Source organism: Filicampus tigris, chromosome 1 (genome assembly GCF_054856515.1).
Source record: "Filicampus tigris isolate MCC_2025a chromosome 1, RoL_Ftig_1.0, whole genome shotgun sequence".
Lineage (NCBI taxonomy): Eukaryota > Metazoa > Chordata > Actinopteri > Syngnathiformes > Syngnathidae > Filicampus > Filicampus tigris.
Window position 1 is genome coordinate 4,913,668 of NC_141217.1, and position 26,898 is coordinate 4,940,565.

Below are 26,898 nucleotides of genomic sequence, written 5' to 3' on the forward strand. Positions count from 1 at the left end.
CTGTGTAGCCATCACTTCATATCAGGTGAGTCAATGACTGAATCTGTTAATCATGTAGATGTCACTTGATTGTATAGTTATTTACTTCTAAATGACAGTGAAATACAAGATCTCGGTGTCTCATGGGCCAGTGAGGCCGCGAGCGAGTACACCAGTGCTTCCACTTCCGCTTCCGACTCAGATTTTTTATTATTATATTGAAAAATCGAATCGGTTGGAGTTTTACTGACTAAGCCGCCATCCCCTTGCGTTGCTCCCCGCCAGCCAGACCACGCTTGGCTCCGAGGTTACCTGGTTGATCCTGCCAGTAGCTAAGACTGGGCGATATGACTGAAAAGTAGTAGATCACCAAAAAAGTATTTCATATTGGTCATCATCGATCATTATTTATTTATTTTTTACTATTATGACCTGGAGAATTTGGATAATTTTATTTTCACATATAATGCTTAAACTTTAACTCATTCACTGCCAGACATTTTCAGACCCTCTTTTACCCTAATGTTTGAAAAAATAATTGAATGGCTGGACTGTGTAAAGACCAATAAATTTGTCAATGGCAGTGATTGAGCTAATAAGAGGTATGAAAAAGTCAAATAAACTGGTCCATATAAAGCTTAAATGAACACCTTTTTAAACATAATGTGCTTATAGTAGGTCTGTGCTGAAAAATATTTCACAATATAAGTATATATCAGTCAATATTGATAATTATCCATCCATCCATCCACTATCTGTACCGCTTATCCTCACAAGGGTCGTGGGGCGTGCTGGAGCCTATCCCAGCTGTCTTTGGGCAGTAGGCGGGGGACACCTTGAACTGGTTGCCAGCCAATCGCAGGGCACACAGAGACAAACGTCCGCACTCACAATCACACCTAGGGGCAATTTAGAGTATCCAATCAACTTACCATGCATGTTTTTGGAATGTGGGAGGAAACCGGAGCACCCGGAGAAAACCCACGCAGGCACGGGGAGAACATGCAAACTCCACACAGGGAGGCTGGAGCCGGGATCGAACCCACGACCTCTGAACTGTGAGGCGGACGTGCTAACCAGTCGACCACCGTGCCGCCCTATTGATAATTATTGCTGTTTTAAATTGAATTTTTAATTTTAAAATGAGAAAAACAATCATCTTATTTTCTGGACTTCAAGCCATAGACCAGTGTGGCTATTCTGTGGATTTTTCTTCCACTGCTAGAGGCGGTCTAATTACAATACAATTGCCATTAAAGCGGAAGTCAACCCAAACATATTTTTTTCAAGAATATGTTCCGAGCACTTTTACTTTTGCGTTTGTGGAATATAAGTTCAGCAGCAAAATGCACTCATTTTTAGCCATCTGTGGGGGCGGCCGTTTTGTCGTCTGTCGACTGAAAATGACATCACAACTGCTCACAACAACCAATCATGTTTTCTGAATCTGAGCCGTGATTGGTCGTTGTGAGCAGTTGTGATGTTATTTTCAGTCGACAGAAGACAAAATGGAGATGGCTCACAACGAGTGGATTAACACTTATTCCACAAACGCAATATATATCAGAATGCCCTGTTTCAACTAATGGGCTTGCATAGAACATATTCTTGAAAGAAACATTTTTTGCGTTGACTCGGATGTGACTGCAGGTGGAGGAATTCAACAGGCGAGGGCGTTGTTGCATTGGGTGGTATGTGGAAGTAGAGCAATAAAAGGATGTTAACTTACAAACCGGAGTCGCAGCGGGCGGTGAAATGAAGATAAGTACTGTTTATCCTCTTGGTTCTGTTCCGTTTTAATCAGCAAAGTTGCTGCCGTGTTAAAAGGCACTTTTTAGGAAAAAATCTGCTCATTTACATACATGTACATTTACAATTCGAAATTGTTCTCTAAATGCAGTAAATATCAAATTTTTCAACATAGGTGCGGCTTATATATGTTTTTTTCAGTATTTTGGGTGGGAGTGGGTGGGGCTTATGTAAAGGTGCGGCTTAAAGTCCGGAAAATACGATAACTGTTTTTGTGAATAGTACAATGTGCAAAGTTACGCATCCAGCAGTGCACTGTAAATGCTTATTTGCAGAGGTAGGTATTTTACTCAATTTTGCCGGTCCGTCATCCGTCAGCGGCCTCTGGGTACCCATCTGTCATTCATCAGTCCTTCCTGTCATTTTTTTCAAGCTGAAACAACCTGTCATCGCCAGTTGGTCAGCCCGTCAGTTAGTCTGTCAGAAGTCCGGCGGTCCGTCAGTCCGTCGATGCCTACAGCTGTAACTCCTAAAACGCCAAAAAGTTTTAACATTGGCCAAGGGTAAATGAAATCCAATCAGTAGTACAACAGTACATGTAGCGCAGTACAACTGCTGTTTATAAATTACTCTTCTTCTTCTCCTCCTCTTTCTTTGTTAATGGGCGGATTACAGCTCTTTGGTGCATACTGCCACCTACTGTACAGGAAGCGCAAAGCGTTTCCACATATAGTCAATGGCCTGCGATCAAACACTCGAGACAGTATTCACCAAGGTTGAACAGAAAACCTCAACCATAAAGGTTTATATAAATAAATACACATACATCAAATAATAGACTCGAACAAATGTAGATTTCTTCTAGATGTCTTCTGGTTCCACCTCTTTCCTCCACATCACAGCCAGCCATCACAGGGAGTGTAAATCCTTCACCTGCCCACTGCTACTATGCCGCCAGCATGCTGCATACATTTTTTTTTAAAAATGCATGCGGGATCAGTCACGTGACATCCAGAGCTCTATCAATAAAGGCCTTCTTATGTTATTTTAGACTCCCAGTTGAGTTCTAGGCAGGACACGCCCTGCCGACATATGACATGGTCATGCGGCAGTCATGCGCCAGTGCTGTGAGTCATGCTTAGAACTCAATTGGGATTCATATTAATCATCCATCCATCAAACATATTCGAATACCACGTGTTTGGAAGGCTAGAGATTGAAGTAATAACACACAATGTTTTCCCCGTCACAATTTCCCCTGCAAACCTCAAACATTCACAAGCTGCACGGTTAACGTGATGCTCAAAAGTGTGTGTGTACCACTGATGGCATGTGGACAGACGATGTCTGCAAATGTCTATCTTACAGTCGTGCGCCTCATTGTGCCCCACAACATATACTACTGCATGATTTATGTGTAAGTGTGTGATGCTCTCAACTCCATAGATCTCCAGACCTGCTATCCAGGACAAATTGTCCATCAAGGTAAGATGTCTACTAGAGGAAGCACGTAGAAGTAGATGGCGACTCAGCCAATCCCTGTCGCAAAGCACTAAGCCTCTCTCAAATTATCTTACTGGCCCGTACTAGCAGTTACCGTTAGCTAGTATGACGCATTCTCTCTGCAGTTCTGTTTTTTTTTGCTACCTTCACGTTTAGGTTCGTGATTGAGGTGTGCTGACTTTGTTTTTGTAAAAATGTTGATTTAGGAGCCACTCCATTCTTATATGGCAGTTGAAACAATCATGGAGTTTCCCATGATACTACAAACAAAAATCACATCTGACCGTTCTGCCCCTGCAGATCTATGTCCGGGCTCAGTTTGAGTATGACCCGACAAAAGATGACCTCATACCTTGTAAGGAAGCAGGCATTTGCTTCCGGGTGGGTGACATCATTCAGATTATCTCCAAGGATGACCACAATTGGTGGCAGGGAAAGCTAGAGAATACCAAGAACGGCACAGCGGGCCTTATCCCTTCCCCAGAGCTGCAGGAGTGGTGAGTGACAAAACGAGCATCACGCTTTCCTGGTTTGCCTTTCTGCTGATGTGCAAGCCCGGGCTCCTAGCTTCAGACGGCGTCACTCGTCATGTGGTGTTCACAGGCGTGTGGCGTGTATAGCCATGGAGAAGACCAAACAGGAACAGCAAGCCAGTTGCACGTGGTTTGGCAAAAAGAAGAAACAGTATAAAGACAAGTACTTGGCCAAGCACAATGCAGGTAAACATGTGCATTCACGTCAAAGTATATCATACAGGACACGGGAAACAGCAGAGGCTCAGTAGCCGTTTGAAGGTGATGTTCTAGAATCTAGCAGCTGTACTTGATCCAATTTGACAAGTCCGGGGTCTTTGTACAATGAAGTCATTTCACAGCACTGTGAGCTAATTGCTAATCTGCACTCACAAGATGCTGCTGTTAGACTTTGAAATGCGTCCTGTCAAGTGCAGTGCACTCGCCTTGCCTTGCTTCTTGCCTCCAAGACCTTCACCTCAGTCTGCGTAATATTTGACTAACCAATGGATGTATCTGTTTGGATGCAACATTTTTGCCTCCGTTGATTTCCAAGTGTGTTTTATTAACCCTTGCACTCCCACCCTCTGCCCATGTTTCATGCTGTCTCATACCCAATGACTTGGCTGCATGTACAGTAAGTAACCCCAGAGAGCTGTAATCCAGCTTCTGTGTTTTCTTCCTCTTCTTCTCTCTGCCGTCCTCCCTAGTATGTTTGACCTTGGAATGCAAATACCCGTTTTTGTCAGTCAAATACTGGAGTAAAATGCTCGAGTCAACGGCATAGCATTGTTTAGCTTCGGTTGTCGTTCTCCGACCCAGATTAGAAGTAATGAAATAGTCTTTGTATTACTTTTATCAACACATTAAGAGTGAGTGTTTGTCCTCTATTTTGACAGTGTTTGATCAACTAGATCTGGTGACATATGAGGAAGTGGTCAAACTGCCTTCTTTCAAGAGGAAAACACTGGTATTGCTTGGTAAGTCTGGTTGCTGAAGGCTTTCCGCTAATAATGATGACAAAGCTGTCATTTCACACGCGTCCGTACTTCCGTTCAGGTGCACATGGAGTTGGCAGGAGACACATCAAGAACACGCTTATCACGAAACATCCGGACCGCTTTGCCTACCCCATCCCTCGTAAGAAATACGCAATGCACGCACACACACACACACACACACACACACACATCACTCAGTAGCGTACAGTAATGCGGCTGTCTAAATGTTTGCCCTGCCTGACTTTCATATATGAAGCTGAACCTTTTCCTCATTTCTCCATCAGACACGACGCGGCCTGCAAAGAAGGATGAGGAAAATGGAAAAAACTATTACTTTGTATCTCATGAGCAGATGATGCAGGACATCAGCAACAATGACTACCTGGAGTATGGTAGCCATGAAGATGCCATGTACGGGACCAGGCTGGAGACTATTCGACAGATCCACGCTCAGGGCATGATCTCCATTCTGGATGTAGAGCCACAGGTGAAGTTGCATCACACCTGCGAACGGCAACAAATTACTCCGAATTCAAACCGCCCCAAGAAACTGTTTGACCTGTGACTTGTTGAGATTGTGAGTACATTTTCCAAGAAGAAATTGTGAAAATATCCATAATCTGACGCAGGGGTGTCCAAACCTTTTGCAAGTTTGGTGAGGTAAAATGTGTGGGGGCCGACCATTCAGATTTCAGTTTCTTTAAATTTTCATGGCATTCTTTTCGTAGTTTGCATGTTTTGTCTGGTAGCGACTCTTGATTATTGAATTCCTTGATAATAGCCACAGTCTCTCAGCAAATTAGGCAGACACAATTGTTTTTTATTTCAGTGAAAATCTGCCCATTTCCACATGTCCTGTTAGCTACGGCCCCATCTTGTCAACTTTCTGTTTCTTCACTACAGTCTCTATTTTAGAAATGGGCGGGAAAGGGCCACACAAAGGTCATGTAGCGAGGGGTTCACGCTGACACCTAACACGACTTTGAGAGTGGTGTATTTGGAGAGACACGGCGAGCTCAGAGTGTATTTTCAAAAGCACCCGAGAGTAATATAAAAAAAATATGAATGTGTACATGTGTATTTTCTACTGTGGTCAACAGTACTGACAGGCCACACATTATTCATTTTATGCCAGAGGGTGTGGGCCGGTCGAAATTTGAACACAGGCCACATTTGGACCTGAACGTTACATTACGTTTGATCTAACGTAATGTAAAATACATAGTACATTATCTCAAAAGAGTGAGTTCATCCCTCATCTTTTCACTGGACCACATGAAAAGTATTTACACTTTGTTCCGATGTATAACAGTCAGTGTGCAGCTTGTATGGTGTAAATTTATTCTCCTCTCAAAATAAATCAACGTTGATGTCAACCTGCCCGCTTCAAAATTGAATAGACAAAGGGCTCTCGAGTAACTTTTTGCACTGGTTGCACTGGTGCAATTTGTTCTCTGGAGAAACAAGCACAAACGTTACATTAGGTGCAACCAAATTTTTCACTGCATCACATTCAACACCACAGTTTTTATTGGTCTATCCTTGTAAATAACTAAATGATTAACTAACAATTTGGTTATCATAAAGTTGTCTATTTACAGTTTCACAAGACCGGTAAAGTACTCAAAAGTATTGGTGCGTGAAGTGCTCCGTGTCAGAGTTGGTTATGACTTCAACATAGGGCTGAACGATTATGGAAAATAATCGAATTGTTTTTTTTTCCAAATAATTGCAATTGCAATATGAGTTGCATTTTTTTATTTTTTTCAAGGGTACTTTCTAATGGTATTTTTCAACAATTAATCTTTATTACAACAAACAATATCAGATCTGTTATGCATTATAGAATACTCAGGTAAACGCAAATGAAGTAATAATTCAAATGAAAGACAGTTTATCTACTATTAGAGGTTTATATTGTTACAGAGTATTGCCATCAATTTAAGTCGCTCCCTTATTTATAAACATGTCACGAATGACGGGTTAAGTTGCAAAGTTGAATACACGTTGAATGTACTACCGTCTTGTCCTCATGATTAGTTTGTACATAAAAAATTTAAGCTGTGAGCGAATTATGCTTATTATAAGACCAGCAGCTTGCAGCTGCAATTTGACGCGATTTATATATTATCCGATTAGTCGACTAATCGCGACTACTGTTAGTGATTAGTCGACTAGCAAAATAATCGTTTGTGGCAGCCCAACCATATACTCGGCGGCGGCTCAACAGCTTTTGTCTGTATTTTAGTTCGGACCATACGGCGATTATGGGGGAAAAAAATATTAATCACAATTATTTTGTTAGTAATTGAAATCACAATCATTCAAACGTGTATTTTTTGCTACAAAACAATAACAGGTTTAAACATGTAAAAAAATAGTAAGACAAAATGCTTTGAAACGCTATAATTTAAGTTTTGGACCCAGCAACATTTATTAAATTCATTATTTAAAAAAAATGTAAGTGCAAATGTATAAATTAAAATATGGTTTCCTTGTATCAACAAACGAGTTAACTTGTTATACACTTATAAATTGCCAAAGTAGTAAACTGCTTGGAGTAAAATGCCAATTTTGACATAATAAGAGACATGCTATTCATCTATACATTTAGACGTTTGTCTGGAGCCTTTTTGTTTTGTTTTTAAAGTAATATTTACACATAGTAAACAAAGTTAAAGGCATTTGCTTCCGATAAATTATAAATTATAAATTTAATATGCTGATTGGGTCAAACTAATTTAAATGTGGACTGTTACATACTCGTAATCTATACAATACTTCTAAATGACAGTAGGCCATATATAAACTGTATTACAATATAATGATATGTTTGCAAATTGCATTTGAAGCAATTTGATACAAAAATGAACACAAAAAAATTGACTTCATATTATAGACTACACAAGAAAATTAAGTCACAGTAATAATGTTTAGCATGGTTTCTATTTTTGTGCTAGTAAAAGTAGTGTATATTTGCATATGATATGTGATTTAAAATAAAGGTCGTGCCGATTGCGAAGTGGAGTCTGTGCCCTAAATATTTGGAAGCCTTGTCCGGACAATAGATTCTGTTATCGAGTAGGAGCGTGTGCAGTGTGACTTGCTGGGTGCGGGGTGCGGGCTAGCTCGCTGGCTAGCTAGCTAGATAGCTTGGAGAGGGCGGCGCGGTGGAGTAACTCATGTTCGCATGCCTCGAAACAGCTCAAAATTAGTATTAATAATCGTATTTTTTACGATTATGCCAATTTTGTAATCGTTGAGTGTAATAGTCGAAATCGTAATTGAATTTCGATTACACAGCCCTAATACGGCCGAATTCATCCTTTTAACCGCCTTTGACCGCTGGACAAATTTGCACAGATGGGTTTTTATTTGTTGTGGCTCAAGGGGCCGCACACTCATATCTGAGTATTGGTGCTCAAACGTCGAACATACGTAAATTGAAGACACGCACCGACCCCATGACAGACACTTCCTCACACCCGCGCTCCGACGGCAGCCAAAACATCACAAAATAGACAACACGTACACGGTGAGGTTTTTTCCCCACACGTGGGACGTTTTAACTATGCGAGGTGAAAAAGATCAAGCATGCTGTAGCTGCGGCAGTGTTATCTTAGCGTTCAGTGAATCCCCTTGCCCCCTCCGCTGTCAATAAAGTAATGACCATTCGAACTGCAACCTTCGCAATTAATTACATAATCGCGTTTTCTCAAATCACGGTTGTATTGCAAATGCAATTAATTGTTCAGCCCAACGTCAACATAATTGAGCCTTCTTAAATTAATATAAGGAAATTGACAACTGCAACTATTTCCACTCTATATCTGATGGACTATGATTAACTATAATATCGTTGATTTAGTTTTTTGTAATGCTACTGAAAAAGCAGCATTTCTGGAAACGTTTCTTTCTCGACATGTTGAATGGCTCGGCTTATTTCGCCATAAAGCACTACTGACTCACGGTTACTGCGTCAAAGCAACCACCTGTTTCTAACGTTTGGGCTATCATTTTGTCAAACGCATTTAGCCACAAGATGTGACGAGTCGTGAGGGATCAAACATGGAACATGCGTAACTGTAGTGCATGTTTGAGCATCTACACGGTTCTTTGCAGATGGTGTGATGGACAAGACTTGAATAAGAAGGAAAAAAATAATGCCATGGCCACCGGGAACATCATGTAAACGTAGCTTTAACAACATGCTCGCACAAAATCATGTGGCATTATTTAAACAGGAATGAACAAATGTCCACTTAACAACTTCATACAAAAGGTATACAGGAAGTCCTCAAGTTACGACATACCCGACCTATGACGTTTCGACTTTATGACGCCCGTGCCTCTTCTGCCATTTTGTCCCAAGCATCATAGTGTTTCTGCTTAGCAAGTGCATAGTGCTTGTCTGTGTTTGTGCGCCGAGAGTATCTTTGCCTTTTGCCCTTTTTGCCCTTCCTGCTTCTCCATCCACCTCTCAGCAGTAATGGTAAGTATAGCATCTAATGTTTTTATTTTAATGTATTGTATTGTCTTCCAAAGACACAATGTCAGACGTTAGTTTAGTTATCTCCTTTTTTATTTTTACAACACGGCTACTGTGGGCCGTAGCTGACGCCAACTAAGGAGCAACAAACATTCCGTCATGAGCACACACGGATGGGTCCCCTCTTCCTCTCGTCCGCTCCTTCCTTTCTCTCGCACACCCCTCCCATCCAGCGAGTCGCGCGATGCATTCAGAAAACCCGGAAACAACACAACTCAGCAAAACACAAATGTCACCACAACAACACAGATAACCCAATTCGTTACAGTATTTTAGTTTGTTTTTTTCAAATAGGAACGGAACTTGTTCGTAAATCGAGGACTTCCTGTAATGTTATCAGTCTCAACTTTTGGCATCAACACACAACAGTGAACGTTGGTAATAGAGACAAAGCAAACTACAATCTTGTTTAGTCTTTATCTGTGTCTTCCTCATTTTAGGCACTAAAGATTCTCAGAACGGCTGAGTTTGCTCCCTATGTCGTCTTCATCGCAGCTCCCACTATCACGCCAGGCCTGACAGAGGTAGAGTGACCGGCCTTCGTATGGCTTTCCCGGCACTCGCTTGGCCTTCGTTTATTTGTGTGTTTTTGTATGTGCAAACACTGACTGTGTTCATGCATACACCACCGCTGTTTGTCCTTTTTCTCATTGCATTTCTCACCTGCCCTCTTTGCTTTAAGTACGTTTGTCTTTTCTTTGGCATGCCTTTTTTTCCATTTGCAAGGAGGTACCCAAGTGGTGTCGCAAACTGCCTGTAAGTATTAAGTGCCTATGTTTGTGCGCGTTTGACTTTGTGGGCTGTGTAGTATCAAATCCCAAGAGCCCTTTTGATGGTGTCGTCGGCACATCCGACAAGCTCCTCGCTGCGTGGAGACAGACAGCCGCTCCTTACCTCATTGCTACCGTGTGTTTTTGTCAGGATGACTCCCTGCAGCGGCTCCAGAAAGAGTCGGAGATGCTGCAGCTGACGTACGCCCACTACTTTGATCAGACCATCATCAACAACGAGATAGACGACACCCTGCGGCTGCTGGAGGAGGCCGTGGAGCTGGCGTGCAACACCCCCCAGTGGGTCCCAGTGTCTTGGGTGTACTGACACAGCGACGGCAGGAGCTCAGCTCGCCGAGGCGTTCAAAGCTGCTCCTGAACGGATGCGAGTGTGACGCCTGCGCAATCGCCTGGAATGTCATCTGATCAAAATCCTCTGTTTGTAGATGAAGCTGTAATAGGACAAGAAATAACTGTGCCACCTCATGAAGACTCCACCCTGGCCCTTTTTGTCTCTCAATGGCCTTGAAGGCCTTAATGTGTACATATATACATATCTATCTGCAATGATATCAATGCTAAAAGATGTTAGATGAAGACAGTTTTGTCCTTACATAGTTTAAGGCTGCGTGGGGTGTGGTCTATATTTTGTACATTTCTTTTCAACATAATGGATGACTGATAACACTGACGAGGCAATAGCAAGTATGACATTAAGCAGGTGCGCATGGGTCCTCAAAAGCACTCTGTGGAACCCGCGTCTCAAGCAATTGAACTTTGAAGCACATCAGAAGCTGCCACAGTGTGCACAAGTCAGTCGCTGGACACCAAACCCAACAAAAAGCACAGGAAACTTGGCAGTTTCGTTCTCCCAACCTCTTATTTATTCCACCATTTTGTCAAAGGAGCACGTTTTGGCAACTCACCTCTTGTCCCCCGTAACGTGTCCCTCCCCAACCTGTGGTCGTATTTGTTTACATCAGAATTTGCACAAAAAGGACAATGAAGATCATTCTGTGGGCTCACACATTTTGGTGTGCTAGCGCCCCGCTCTTCCATTTACGGAGCACCGTATGTGACCCCGCGGGTACATCTAGCACTCAAGTGGAAGGCAAAAAGAGGCAAAGTTGAAAGAAACTGCCCCAAAGAGGCACGGGGAAGAGGTTTGTAACATCTATGCACACCCCCAGTTTCTCTTGGGCAGGCTACCAGGGCCATTTTTTTCTCTACACCACTGTTATTATTACTCGTGTGCAAGGAGTCATGCCTGTGCTAGAAGCGGGTCAAACTTCACGTAGGTTGGACGTGTCAAATGTTAGAGCCGATGTTTTGGAACTGAACAGTTGTTTATAAAAAGAAAAAAAAAAGACAAGTATTCTTGTTCTGAGGGTGAGTTAAGTCAACATTTTATGTGTAAATGTTTCAATGGTGAGTGTCATTTGCGTGAACAACAGAGAGCCAGTGTTTAATAATGTTGAAAAGATGCTCAGTGTTTAACATAATGTTGACGCTTTACCAGAAGTAGCACAATGCTTTCGCGTCACACAAGTGACGTCGTCATGATTATTTTCGAGAGTACAGTTGCTTTTGTGCCTCTTCAAGTGTTCTCATTTTAACTCGTGTGTAAATGACTTCTGTAAATGTCCAAAGCAGCTCTTGTGGATGACATGTTGTTTTTTGTTATTTCATTTTGTAAAGAAAAGAATATATACATTATCTTGAATTGAATGTGTGAAAGCAAAGTGACTTGACTTTATTGTGGTTTGGCAGTGTTGCACTCCATGTTGATGCAGGGAAAGAAATGAGTGCAATGACGACGGTGTGCATGATCAAAATTGAATGTCATCCATGCTCCTTTCGCCAGAGGGGCGAAACACTGCCAGGCTCAAAGGTATTGCACAATATTGTGGTTGACAAACATTTTATTTTACAATTATGGATATTGTCAGTGACATTTACAGAAACGTACATGATGGCTGTTAACATGCAACGGCAGCACTCGTCCATGTGAGATAGCAGTATTTTAATGAGTTGTCTCTTTTCAACTTCTAATCGAACAGAGAGGCCTATGTGGAAATACACACTGTAAAATACACACTGGAAATGTATATACAGTATACGTGTGTATATATGTGTATATATATATATATATATATATATATGTGTATATATATATATATATGTGTATATATATATATATATATATATATGTGTATATATATATATATATATATATGTGTATATATATATATATATATATATATATATATATATATATATGTGTATGTGTATATATATATATATATATATATATATATATATATATATACACACTCAACAAAAATATAAACGCAACACTTTTTGCTCCTGTTTTTTTATGAGATGAACTTAAAGGTCTAAAACTTTTTCCACATAAATATCACCATTTCTCTCAAATATTGTTTACAACCCAGTCCAAACCTGTGATAGTGAGCACTTCTCATATACAGTAAAAGATAATCCATCCCACCTCATAGGTGTGCCATATCAAGATGCTGATTAGATAGTGGATATCATGATTGGTGCACAGGTGCGCCTTAGGTTGCCCACAATAAAAGGCCACTCTGAAAGGTGCAGTTTTGTTTTATTGGAGGGGCTGGTGTCTGGGGACTCAGAATACCAGTCAGTATCTGGTGTGACCACCATTTGCCCAATGCCGTGCAACACATCTCGAGTGTGGCCTCTGGAATGTTGGTCCACTCCTCTTCAGTGGCTGTGAGAAGTTGAAGTACACTCTGTCGTATACGCCAATCCAGATCATCCCAAACATGCTCAAAGGGTGACATGTCCGGTGAGTATGCTGGCCATGCAAGAACTGGTACGTTTTCAGTTTCTACGAATTGTAGACAGATCCTTGCCACATGGGGCCGTGCATTATCCTGCTTGCAACATGAGGTGATGTTCTTGGATGTATGGCACAACAACGTGCCTCTGGATCTCGTCACACCATCTCTGTGCATTCACAATGCAATCAGTGAAGTGCACCTGTGTTCTTCGTCCATAACAGACGCCTGCCCAAACCATAACCTCATCACCACCGTGGGCCACTCGATCCACACTATTGACATCAGAAAACTGCTCACCCACACGACGCCATGTCTGCCATCTGCCCTGAACAGTGTAAACCGGGATTCATCATTGAAGAGAACACCCCTCCAACGTGCCAGACGCCATCAAGTGTGAGCATTTGCCCACTCAAGTCGGTTACGACGAAGCACTGGAGTCGGGTCGAGACCCCAATGAGGATGACGAGCATGCTTCCTTGAGACAGTTTCTGACAGTTTGTGCAGAAATTCTTTGGTTATGCAAACCGATTGTTTCAGCACCTGACTAAGTCAGACTAAATCAGACGATCTTTGGAGGTGAACATGCTGGATGTGAAGGTCCTGGTGTGGTTACACTTTGTCTGCGGTTGTGAGGCTCGTCTGATGTACTGCCAAATTCTCTGAAACGCCTTTGGAGACGGCTTATGGGAGAGAAATGAATATTCAATACGCTAGCAATAGCTCTGGTTGACATTCCTGCTGTCAACATGTCAATTGCGCGCTCCCCCAAATCTTGCGAAATCTGTGGCATTGGCTGTGTGATAAAACTGCACCTTCAGAGTGGCCTTTTATTGTGGGTAGTCTAAGGCACACCTGTGCAATAATCATGGTGGATAATCAGCATTTCGATAGGGCACACCTGTGAGGTGGGTTGGATTATCTCGGCAAAGGAGAAGTGCTCACCGTCACAGATTTAGAACAAGATTTGAGTGAAATGGTGATATTGTGTATGTGGAAAAGGTTTTAGACCTTTAAACTCATAACATCTCAAAAAATGGGAGCAAAAACAAGTGTTATATTTTTGCTGAGTGTATATATATGTATATATGTATATTTATACATATATATATATATATATATATATATATATATATATATATATATATATATATATTAGGAGTGTCAAATTAGTGCATTAATTGCAATCAGTTAATTACGTACAGTCAGTGTTAAAAGGTTTATTTTTTTAACCACAATCTAATTTTTAATCTGTTTCTGTATGATGATACGATCCATTTTGATGCATAGGGCTTGTGCTTGAGTTGTAGTGGGTGTAAAAAAAAAAAAAAACAATGGTCAATGTCACACCCTGAAGTGGAAACTGATTGGCTGTCATTGTGTTTGGCATAACCTGACAGGCTCCTATTTTAGGTGGGAGGGCAAATTCAGGAGAAGCGATAAGATGTGAAAATGGAGGCGCATGTGAGCGTTGTTGGTCTGATGAATGGTAAATTTAAAAAACGCCCTGATGGCACTATTGATAAAAGCAGAGTGATATGACTTCATTGTAAGAAGGACTTCAAGGAGTTCAAGCCAACCACACAAATGCAAAGTAACCAGCTGCGACTAAAGCCACAGCTAATGATAGCAACGAAGCCGTTGCAAAGCTCTTCGCCAAACTAAACTCGAGAACAGCCCACATATGAGCAAGTCTGCGACCGACAGGCTGACGAATGTTCTTACAAAGTGAATAGCGATGAACTACAGGCCAATCAACATACAATAGTTGAAGACAAGGGATTAATTGAGGTGTTTCAAACAGCGTCCAATGACCCATCATACAAACCACTGCAGTGATGATTAAACTCAGCAAGATGAAGTTTTATGAATCCTGCAACCTTCAGTGGTTTCCTTCCTGGGCCGAACAATGGCTTCTCTGGCTGCTGGAGATTGGGCATTTTAGATTTGGAAAAACAGTTTTCCAAGTCTGACTCCAATACTGCAGTGACATCTGCTCCAGTGTCGAGTTTGAACGTCATTTTTGTGTGTCTCACCTTTATCTCAACTGTCCAAGGAAAAAACGTTGCTCCTCGTTCTCCTCAATGCTTTGGACATTACTAATGTGTCTACAGAAGGGCACTCATGTTTTGGGTGAGGACTCGAGATTCTCTGCATTTGTAGTACGTTGGGTGTGCCTTTGCTTTTAACTTTAATTTGTTGCTGTGCATTCACCGCTTTATTTTTTCACTCAAACTTTGTTTTGCGATGCTTATTTTTAATGACTCAATCTACAGAGCTCACATTCATTTGCATTATGTTACACTTTCACACTTTCACTCAGAGTGGTTTGTTGCTTTTTGATCTCTTCGGATTGCCTGCCATAGCTTTTTCCAAGTCCAAGTCCTTTTACCATTTGCATGCGCTCAGCTAGCTTCGTATTGGCCAAACTCACTACTATTCTGTCTGTTATGAGCTTGTCATGAACGCACCGTAAATGCAATGCTCCGCTAACGCATGCAGGGCGGCGACAAAGGAATCTACAGTCTCATTTGGCTCTTGTTTGCGCATATTGAAACGTGCACGCTCATAAACAATATTTTTCTTGACTATGAAGAAGTTGTGGAAGCCATCTCTCACTTTATTGTACTCCTTCTGTTCTACCTCAGTTATCTTTAATCCTGTCAGGACATCATTCGCTTCATCACCCATGCAGTATATTAATGTACTGACCTGATTTTCCTCTGAACATGTGGACAGATTGCTTGCCTGTCGAATTCCCTCGAAGTGCCGTACCCACTTTGTTCATTCGTGCGGGTTGGAGAAATCAAAGGGCTGTATGCGAATTGTGGCACTGGGAGGGCTAGCCGCTGTGCTAACTCCTACCATCAATTGTTGAACGTCGTCCTCTTTAGACATTTTTGTTCACCTCTCTCCTTTTTCCCACTCAACTGCCTTGGACGGCCTGTTCTAACACCTTCACAGCACTTCTGACACCATGTCATGTTCTTTAATTGAACAAAAGAAACGTGGGACATCCGCTAGCTCGTCGGTAGCTTTTTCTTTTACTCAACACTCAAACTGCTTGCATGGCAACAGCGCATGTCCATACGTCACGTCAGGTCCATGACCAAATGTCAGTCACCAACAAGATAATTCAGTGTAGTGTAACTAATTTCGTTTACACCACAGTCGCCTCTGTCATTAGGGACTATTAGCGATGCTTTGCAACAATGAGCGATTGGTTAACAAAAAAACGGTATCACTTACAAGTTGGTGCAGGGCTACCGTCATATTCATATTTCTTTGACCATCTACTTCACCCCATCCTTGAACTCGTCCAAACGTGTTGTCAAACATCAGTTAGTCTTCAAAAAAGCGAGAGAACATTTGTTTGTCGGCCGATGTCCAAAGATAGCTCGACCTCTTGTTTTTTCACACCGCCACCTGCGGTTGAGGAAGAGAAGTCACCTGCAAGTTCAGCAGCAACAGCGGGGTACGCAACATCTTCTGAAACTGATGGGACTTCTTCCTCGGCTGGGACCGCGGAATGAACGTCCACGACATCCTCAAAACCCCGAAGGGTCTTTGTCTTTCTCTTTGTCAAATCAAAAAGAACGTTACAGACACACGGTGGTTTACAAAGGCTAACTGGGGTGTTACCACTGTTAGCCAAACAATGAATTTGCAAGCATGTTCAATATGTCCATGAGACAAGAAAAAATGGTCTGCGAAAAGGAAAACTACATCCGAACACGTGACGAAACCCCAAATTTGCGACGCTCAACAAGCGTTTGCTGCTGAGTGAAATACGGCGGTTTAGATAATGATCTTTCACAGTCACACACACACAAACATGACTCAGACTGTGTGACTTCAAGTGTGTTTTATTTATAGCATTATCTCTTTTCATGTACATTACAGATACATGATAGAAAATAACCCAGAAACAGAAGAGACCATCGGCTCTCCGCTGTCGTGAAAGTGCCTGCAATTAATTATGTGCTATATATTTGTTACTCATCTTCATCACAGCCATTGTCACCACAAATATTCACCGTAATATAAAAATGGGTGTCCACTTACAACATGTATTGGTGCAATGGGACTTTTAAGCTCCTCCTGAACGCCAACTGCCTCGTGATGCCCTTGGGGGATTATTATGGCTCGATTGTCTTCATCTTTGTATTTTTACATTGCGGAGTCACAAGCACACTCCTCTGCCCATGCGCCATTAGTTCTGGCATTAAACATTTTCCTCTTAAAAATGAAAACATGGGTCCTTTCGGGAAAGCTTGAATCTCAACGAAACAAACAAGTCAAGACTGCTGAAGATTGCACCTTACTGGTCTAATAAGTTAGAGAGCGTTTTGTTTGGTGGACAAGCCACTGAAGCCAATGGCACACCGCAAACCGAGTGAAGGAAACATTTGATTTATATGTTCACTTTCTTCTGTTTTAATGCTTCATATTAGCTTTCTTAAAAAAAAAAAGCAAAACAAATAACACACCTGAATGAATCCTCTCAAATGTCATGAGTTTGATTTCCAGGTGCCTTAAGATAAATTATCACAATTACGCACAATACAAATGCATTGGATTGAGTTATTCGTTTAGTTTGACATCCTTACCGCTATGGTCAGTCAGGGGTCAGAAGGATCTATTCGTTCTTAATTATTAATATTACCCCATCTTGGTTGAATTTGGTGTGAAAGAACTTGAATCCTGACCTCAACTCATCAATCCATTTCCACAGATGCATTCCTCAAGCTAAAACAAAGTCTTTACTGAGAGTGGAAACTGTTATATCTGCAGAAGAACTCCATAGTTTGTTGCATTATCACATCATGTAGATGTACTTATTTATTTGATATGGCAACACTTCCCGTGCTGGAGTCTATTCGTTTCAATTCTGCTCATGTTGCCATGAGTTGAAGCAAACAGTAAAGAAAAGTTGCAGTCATAACACAGATGCATTCCCACTTTTCACACAGAAAACGTATACAGAGAACACACGACATCATCCTGAGTTGGGAGGCCAAAGCCCGAATGTTTGCACTACTATATAATTGACATCTGCCCTGCTGGCCAAATGAAATGGTGCTCGAATAGCAGAGCAGTCATATAGGGAGGGAATGATGGCATAGCCCTGGTCCGACTGGAGGAACCGCATGAAGCAAATGCTGTGGGTGATGATGTGGCTTCGCCTTTCCTCTGTCTCCACATTGCCGACGACATTGTTGCATCAAGGTGCTGTCGCAACTCGCCTTGTTACGATGGAATACATATTGTGAAAAAGTCTTAGGCCCTCACTCGTTCTGTTGTTTTAATGACCTTTTTCCTCGACGGGCATTTTGAAACATTGGGAAACAGGAAATAGTCGAACAAATACCGTTAGCACAACAGTGAGTTTGCTGGAGGAAAGGAAGAAACATTTTGGTGAGAATCTGGATAGAAGTACAGATGCAACAGGCTATTTTCAGTGGTTGAGTCAATATAGCATCCCGATTCTAACAACCTCCATGAATTATTTTTGTCTGAGCCTGGCAGAGGTATGCACTCTACTGTGAGGTACATTGGCTGCTAAAACAACACAACATAAGGTGGCCTAGGACTTCTCAACAGTAATATACGCTTTGCAATGTAAGACATACAGTGAATTACCCATCAGAGGGGGTGAGCTTGACCCTCTGAATTACAAAACTCTGCTCTGCTCTTCAAGTCCTTCTATCGCACACTTTTACAAAAATAGACTCTTTTCATAAAATACTACACAATTAAAATTTTCTGTGATAGAATCATTTGTTAGAGTAAATAAGTCTGTGTTATCCCAAAGAAAACAGCAATGTAAGCCTATATAGCACCGTATTTCTCAGATACCGCTGCCATCCATTGGGATTTGTGACTCCTGAGTTTGTGTCCTTTTCAGCGGTCGGAGCGGCCGAGACTTTGCTCCATCCCACCACTGATAATCACCCACCCTCCATTATCGATACAACCCCCCCCCTCCACACACGCACACACACTTAATGTATGTGATCTATTTCACAAGCTTCAGAAAAGCAAAGAAAGAAACACAAAGAAGACAGAGAATGTCGTCAATAAAAACAAATGCTACAAAGAATTACAAACACTATGTACATGACCCTGTATTCCAGCATTGTCCAGCCATATTAGCTGGTGTTGGCTTAAGTAATGTGAGAGTTGCCCTTTTTTCCCCATTTGTTGTTCAATGTGACAAAACAATCCATGCGTTGTGTTCTTTCCACTTTCAATTGACAATTGAAAATAAAAAAAAAACAAATAAGTGCCTGAGTTTTTTTGTTTTTTTTTCAATTTGTTTCAATGGTAAAAAAAAAAAAAGCAATTTAAATGCAGGCCGCAGTTGCAAGAGAATTTGACTTTGGATTTAATTGGTCACGTTTACGTGATGTGGAAGTTTGGTCACAGCATGAGAAAAGCCATGTCGCTGCCACCAATCAGTCTGGAGTCTGGACTCCGACCACAAGCCTTTTAGTGAGCTGTCAGCCATATTTTATCCGGGACAAACGTGTTTGAAAGGCAACTATATTCTGTTTCATGTCTGACATGCAAGAAATGTGTTCGCTGCGGTCAGAAACAGCTTGTAAATATGTTTCAACATACTCAAACATTTCTTGGTGGATCATTGCATAATGGTTGCGCGAAAACTGAAAATAACGGCGGTGATGAAATGATTTGCCCCAATCCTACTGGTCCATCTGTGGTGTTCATGTGGACATGATTGTGTTGAAAACAATGTGATCGGAAAGACAAAGGCGATTGGCAATTGTCATGTTCCTTCTTCGGAGTCACTGGCTTTGGAATTTAGATATGGGCCTCAAATTGGGCTGTGAACTATCTGGCATATTTTCTTTTCTTTTTTTTTTTACGTTGGAATAAAAAAAACGGTATAAAAAAAGGTTGAAAAAGGCTGTTTTTTAGTTTTTGTATTTCCATTGCCAATTGAAAAAGGAAAGAACGAATGATACCCTGATCGCAAAAGCAATCCATCCCTGCCTCCTGGATGTCCTCCGTTGCGGTGAGGGGTGTGTGTCACCAGATGACGCTGGATATGCTGGTCTCTCGGGGCAGAAGCGGCAGCATGGCGTTGTTGCCGTGGCCTTCCTCTAAACTTCGCTGCCTGGGCGACTTGGACTGCGGCCGCTGTCCATTGAGGAGCGTCATGGGGATGTTGCAATACGTGTGCTGGTTTCGGCTGGTCGACAGGTGCGCGAGAGTGCCCCTCGGTGGCAGCTCGTAGTCATAACTGCGGTAGGAGTGTTTCTGTCTCATCTGGGCGTGGTACGAGTTGTGCAAGTTGGAGCGCAAGTCCGGGTGCGCCGTCGCCATGGCGGTGGAGGTGGCGGCCGCCATGGACATGGCCGATACCGCCTGGAGCTCACCAAAGGGCCCTTGCTCGCTCACATCCAGCACTTGCTCGTGGGAGATGCCGAGGGCCTCGGTGCGCTTGAAGGGCATCTCGTAGACGAGCTGCTTCCAGAACTTGGAGTCCAGCTTGTTGCTGGCCGCGCCGCGCCATTTGATGACTGTCAAGGTTTTAATGGTGTGTTTGAGGGCCTCCACCTCCTGGTAGTTCATGATGCCGCGCAGCTCGGCGCACTCAATGAGGATGACCTTGATCTCGCCTGTCACCAGCATGTTGCGCAGACGTGTCTCCAACTCAAAGATGCTCCACCCCCTCCGCACCACGTAGCTGGGCGTCAAAATGATGATGAGGCGTTTGCTCTGGTCCACGCAGCGCGCAACGTCCTCGATGTAAGCTGCAGGCACATGCGCAAAAAAGACACGCAATCACTTCCTGTGGTTTTGGAGATGCTATTTGCATTTTTGTTGGCATGCTAACAACCTGAATTGCGGTCTTTTTAAAGAGTCTTAATGGCTTCTGGGGACGCGGATCAAATATGATTGTTTACCCAGTTTGAGAGGACTGTTAGACAGAATTACACATCCAAACCTAGCACAGGGCCGGGGGGCTCAGTTGGTTCACGACAATAAACCGCTAAACCTAAAACCAAAGACGAGCAAGCCAACAGGGACTCCTCTGCCAGCATGTTGACTAAAAACATAGTGCGTGTAAACTTTGGTCCATTTTCAAACAATAAACACACTGATTTGCGTTTAATGTTGGTGTTTGTAGGCAAGATGTGACACAGTACGAGCTGCGTCAGCCACTAACTGACATCCAAGCAGTGTGACAGAAATGAATTGAACAGATAAGGGAAACATGAAACAGTAAAGGACAACATTCATTACTTTCTTCTTCTTTCGCGTATTGCAAGAAGACACACTTGAGGAAAAAGGCCTTTTGTGTGATGAATCTCGGCCAGTGTGTCTAGCGCCACCTTTCATGCTATAGCAGGGGATCAAAATATCTTTGAAAAATGAAACGCTAAATATAGTTGACTGTACAGAATGGAATCCAAACTGGGCAACTTGCGGAAAAGGGTCTTTTGTGTTTGATAATAGATTGGCATGCAGGCTAATTCCAGCTGTTAGCCATTCTCACAATTTGTCATTCTGTCTAATCTTCAACTGCACTTTGAGCATATGAACCGTGCCTTGCTTTTCTTGGCCTTGCAGCTCCATGGTCGCGAGTTTTGCTTATTACCAACTCATCACTTCCCTTGCAAGGTTCTAGGATTAGTGTCACAAAAGACGAATTTCAAGTCCAAACCCCCAACTTAATGTTTCCCCTTGTAAGTAATCCCTATTGGAGTGTAACATTTCCTTGCCGCGCCTTGTGCATTCCTGGAGGGATTCTTCCAAGATCCTCCGCAGCTCCATCGTCGCGGCGATCTTGATGTTGTCCATATCTTCGAAACCTTGATGACCACAGTTTGACTTTAGTCACAGGTGCTTCTACTCCGGAGAGCTTGTTTACCTGCCGGTTGAGTAGAAGTACAGTACCTGTGGCTAAAGTCAAATTGTGGCAGGGTTTTTACTTTCTGGACCTGGATTTGACACCTGAGCCAATGTTTTTCAAAAACTAGCCATGGAACTTGAAAAAACATATCGAGGTAAGATGAACATTTATTATCAAGGGGAGTTGAGGGTGTGAGACTTAATTAGACTCCACCCAAATAAATGTTGTCATAAGAGTTTAAATGTATTGCTATATATGTAATCCCGAGTAAGGTACTAGCACTAGCTAATAGCACAGCTACTATGTTTGCTATGGCTGGCTACTTAGCTCTTGAATGTGTTTTGCATTGTAGGCCTATTAAATGTGATCATTTTTAATGGTCATATATGCAGCTGAAACAAGTAGCCTTTTTAATATAACATTCAAATCATTATGGCCCTTTTAAAAATGAATGTGAAGCAAAATTGGCCTTTGTTGCTAACTAATGCAAACAATTATTGTTGTTGTGCCTATGCTTATTGCACGAAAATGTGTATAGTATGTCACCATTATATTATTCACGATAGGTAGGTCAAACCTGAGTTAGTTTGGCATTCGGCAGTTGTATTAGCTTTCTCATAGATAATGACAGTGTTAACTAACACCTAACAAAACAGAGTGCAGTACGCTTGAACAGCTCCATGGGTGACAGTGGGTAGTAGCAGTGTAACAAAAAGTGGTTTGAACCGGAAAACCGCTTTTTTAAATTGGTTTTTATTTAAAAAGTGCGAGTGGATCGAATCGAATTGTTCCACTTTGAAATCTATAAAGATACGTATCGAATAGTATTTTATTGGAGAGATATATCTTAGAAGGAATTGGCACATTTACAGTACTGGCAAATTAATTCAAATTTGTGTAAAATAACAACAACAAAATAATTACATCATACACTATCGAACTGAGCCATACTATATCGAATCGAATCGTAATCTCACTGGGTCGAAACGAATCCTTCCGCTTTCAAATCGAACCGTCCTTGAATCGCTTCGCACCTAACTTATCGAAAACCGTATTGTCTTTTGTGGAGAGATGCACACCCTTACTGGGGAGTCCAAGTTGATTGCATCAAAACTGTTTTAGACCCCAAAATTGGATTTCTTGTTCTTGTACACATCCAAAATACTTGCTCTTCCTGTGTCGACACAAAGAGGAAAAAAGTACCTCGAAGTAGTCTGGTGTCATCCTGGAAATGATCACTGGTGAAACCTAAACATAAATATTCAACATTGAAAAGGTAACGAATAAATTTGCAGTCATCACAAGCAACTCTGTCAATGTAGGGACGTGTTGTGGCGTGAACTGCCCGCAGCCAACGGCGTGGCGTTAAGCAGTGCCAATCAGTCAATTCGGATTCAATATGGGATGTGTAGCATAGAAAAGCAGAGGAGTGTCAAGCAGTGGCGGAGCCAGAACGTGGCTAATGGGTGGGCTCTATGTTATATTTCTCTCACTGAGCACAATGCTCCTGTCCCGACACATTGTGTATTCAAATAGAATGATCAACTGAATAATATGAAGTTCAGATTTTCCTTAGACAACCACAATGAAGTCATTCTTAACATTCAATAAAATAAAAAACACAACAAAACGCAAATTAAGAAATAATTTAATAAGAATTTAATGATAATTTAAAGATATATATTTGTTCATGAATCTCACTGGGTGGGCAGTCTGTCAATCTGGGTGGGCCTGTGCCCACACATGGCTCCGCCCCTGGTGTCAAGTATGCTATACTGAAAATAAATTGACATTATACGTTACTCATCGCAAGTATACAGTAATTCCCGTAATTCTGAGGATTAGGAGAGAGGAGCGTCAACATGGGGCAACGGAACAGATGTGGAGAGGAGTCGGCGTTTGAAAAGTAAAGTGCAGAGGATCTAATTGGAACTGGAGAATTGAACCATTCTTCCCTTATGTGTGTATCTTACTCACTAATGGACACTAAAGTTGCTTGTTTACTTTCAAAGTTTGCTTGTACTGTAGCAGACGTGAGTGACGTCATGCATGTTTTGTTACAGCTGCAGCTGTTATGAAAGTGCTGTAGAAATAAAGTTGAGTTGACTTGAGTAATTCTTGACCATTTGTGTGTGGGGAGAACCGAGCCCTGCCGAGAATAGAAACAAACCGTGACTAATTATGTTTGCTTCAATAGGATTTATAATTGCCTACATTCATCTTACATTCAAGTTATCTCACAACATTACTTTTAAAAATAAATGTCTTACAAATGATTTGGTTAAAAAACAACAACAAAAAGAACCCAAAGAACACGTATGTCCAGAGTCACTACTCACAATTTCCTCGGGTTCCTCTGCTAAACTGAATGTATAAAGCTTATTTCTCAGTTGAGACGGATCACTTCAATATCATTGCTTGCCACAAGGAGGCGCCAAAGCCCTGTTTAATAGAAAAACTGTTTCCTATTGGACTGGATGGAGGTGAGAGTTTTCTCTGAATGATAGAGGATAGATTCTGGAAAAGGTATCAGCGAATTGGCGAATTCCCGAATCGGCATGGGAACACTGTAATGGCATTTGTGCAATTGGATTGAATCCAATTCTGGACAACAGAAAGTTACCAAACTCCTTGCATTTATACGCCACTTTCACCATATTAGGGCCACATCACATTGAGGACAAATTCCGAGTCAGAATTTCTGACCTTGGAATGATGCCCTAGAGAAGCACAATGAATGATGGTGCTGAGCGTGTGACGGCAGGTGGGTGCAAGTATCATGATGATGCCATCCGAGTCATCGACATGTTAAGTCCATCAGAGATAAAAAGGTAATGGAGGTGGTGGCAGGGGAGTCCTTTGGGGGTGGGCGTGGCCTGATGCGGGGCCTTCCAGAGAAATGTTTCAGAACATGCACATGGACTGAGTAGCATGCGGTGAGTAAGAACTGGATCGGGACCATGGACGGCATCAGTAGAGGTGCAGTTTCCTGCTCCTTGCATCGCTATGCCAAAATGTTGCTTTTTTTTTTTTTTTTTTTCATTTTTAATAATGGATAGAACCTGACCGTCATCCTGGCAGTTATATATTTTGGAGTTCACGCAAATCCTCTTGGTAAAAATGTCCCTTCAATGTTAAAAGCAATAATAATAAGAATAAAACAACAACAGCACCTCTCATCTCCTATACGTACGTTTTTGCAACTTTTCAAATAAACAGTGTTCTGTATGTTTGAACGCCGTTGAACCCTCCATGATCTCTATCCATTTGAGCTCAGCTCTGACAAATTTCTGAGGCCACTTTTGCTACGGCGCAGTAGCAAAAGAAAACACGCCACGGCACCACTGTGCAGACAGCAAGCCACACAATATGTGACACATCGTGACGGAGGGAGAGCTTACTTCCTGTGGGGATCAAGTCCCTGTCTGGAATGAAGAGTTTATACCCATAATGCTTCTCCAGCACGTCGGGCAGGATCTCCAGGGCAAAGCGCTCCTCCTCTCGAGTCTCCTGGCTCCACTGGTCGGGGTCGACTTTTGTGTAGGATAGGTAGGCGTCGTAGTCTTTGCTATCTGTAGGAGCATATGTGCATACAAATCTGTCAGGACTTTTTGTTGCTCCCTTTGGCGCCCCATAAACACACACGCACCCCCCCCCCCCGAATAGAAGCACGCACACACACATGAACCATATTTTTTCGTTGGAATTGAAAAATTCTTAGCCTAACCTTATTATTACCTTAGTCATTGCTAAGTGTCTATCACAATGGCACTAAAAAATGCCATATTGTGCTCGCTAACAACAACATTGTGTTTTAATTTATGTCGGTGTGTAGACCCTCGAGCATTCAGGTTGTGGTTGTCTGCAAAAGTTGAATCAAGGCAACTGGACTCTTTTCTTGTTTTCAGAAGACATTCAAAATGACTTTGGCAATTATGCTAATAGGCTAGCAATTACAATATATTGAATTATGAACAAATAAGCTGCTGATAGTCAGCCACAAGCACACTTTCCAATGATCATGAGTCATGCTGGAACGGTATTTGGAGACTAAATAATCTTTATGTGGGGAAAAGGCTGACTCACATCAATAAGTGGAGCCGAATAGCGCTGTCATTGCTTCACTGCGCTGCATGACTGTAGTTCTTCATAGCTGGAGGGCTTCAATTGAAGGTTTGTTTTTAAAGTCTCGGAACAACGAGACAGCTGCTTCAGTGAATGCCTTTGGTACCATCTCTCTAAACTGGACTTCTTTTGCTTAACGATGCAGTGACTCACCTGGAAAGACACTTCAGTGGCTACTTTCACTTTTGTAGTCAGCTGTGTGAAAAACGACTACAAAGGACTGCTGTTGGGACAACTGGGATTCGTGTTCCTCCACCTTAATCTTCCTCAGCTCACTTATTTACCTAGACAGCAACGCACTCCGAGTTGGACATTGTGATAAACAGACCTCTTCTGCACGGAAGTGCTCTGCCTTCTTACTTTGTCCAGCTTCCCGACTCATTTATATATTCTTCCTTAAGTGGAAGAACATTTGAAGGCTAACTTGGCAACTTGCTAAAACTTTGTACTTACACCACTTGCACAAGCATGCGTCAGACTAGCCCTCTACGTCAATCAAATGACAAATATCATCAAACGTTTTTTGTTTCCCAGTGCTAAGTGATTGACCTATACTCCCTTTGCAATCAATCAAAATGGGGGTTTGTGCGTGTGTGTGTGTGTGCGTGTTTAATTGTGTAGTCATTTGACAAATTCACATATAATTTGGGGGGGGGGAGCCTATGCTGCCTTGTTCAATAAAAAATTTTGCACATGTCAGAAACCAAAACTGTGCGGGACATCTATTGTGATGTATAAAATTGTTGCTGTCACGACTCTGATACTTTAAAAACTGGGAGATTTGGGTTGATTTCAACACTCCATGCCACGTCAGTTAACATGCACTGCAAAATTGCCTACTGAGAGACACTCATTCCCACAACGAATGTTGTACGTTATCCACATGCATTTCTCAACAGCTTCAAATGTGATCAAAGTTACTTGTTCCAAACAGGTGTGCTTTATTTTTCTGGGTTCACCAGCTGCAAAATGTAAGAATTTTTGTTTAAAATTGAGATGTGGCA

General features: G+C 42.0%; 2 protein-coding genes across 14 annotated transcripts in view; one reads left to right on the forward strand and one right to left on the reverse strand.

Moving 5' to 3' along the window:
- The window catches only part of LOC147152567 (peripheral plasma membrane protein CASK-like), a 49,947-nt gene extending 38,161 nt beyond the window's left edge, over positions 1-11,786 (forward strand). For 5 of the 12 annotated variants that reach the window (XM_086048537.1, XM_086048533.1, XM_086048535.1 and 2 more), the window contains 9 exons: positions 3,175-3,213; positions 3,532-3,728; positions 3,835-3,950; positions 4,643-4,723; positions 4,803-4,883; positions 5,029-5,231; positions 9,734-9,817; positions 10,020-10,049; positions 10,215-11,786. In XM_086048537.1, coding sequence (XP_085904663.1) covers positions 3,175-3,213; positions 3,532-3,728; positions 3,835-3,950; positions 4,643-4,723; positions 4,803-4,883; positions 5,029-5,231; positions 9,734-9,817; positions 10,020-10,049; positions 10,215-10,391 — 1,008 coding nt within the window. In that variant the 3' untranslated portion in view covers positions 10,392-11,786. The remainder of the gene's footprint in view (positions 1-3,174; positions 3,214-3,531; positions 3,729-3,834; positions 3,951-4,642; positions 4,724-4,802; positions 4,884-5,028; positions 5,232-9,733; positions 9,818-10,019; positions 10,050-10,214) is intronic. The other 7 variants (XM_086048538.1, XM_086048542.1, XM_086048544.1 and 4 more) reach the window with 3 other exon arrangements.
- Positions 11,787-16,735: 4,949 nt separating this feature from the next.
- Positions 16,736-26,898, reverse strand: part of LOC147152569 (interleukin-1 receptor accessory protein-like 1) — a 217,925-nt gene continuing 207,762 nt past the window's right edge. For both annotated transcript variants that reach the window (XM_086048551.1, XM_086048550.1), the window contains 3 exons: positions 25,171-25,341; positions 22,973-23,017; positions 16,736-20,666 (listed from right to left, as the gene is read on the reverse strand). In XM_086048551.1, coding sequence (XP_085904677.1) covers positions 19,939-20,666; positions 22,973-23,017; positions 25,171-25,341 — 944 coding nt within the window. In that variant the 3' untranslated portion in view covers positions 16,736-19,938. The remainder of the gene's footprint in view (positions 20,667-22,972; positions 23,018-25,170; positions 25,342-26,898) is intronic.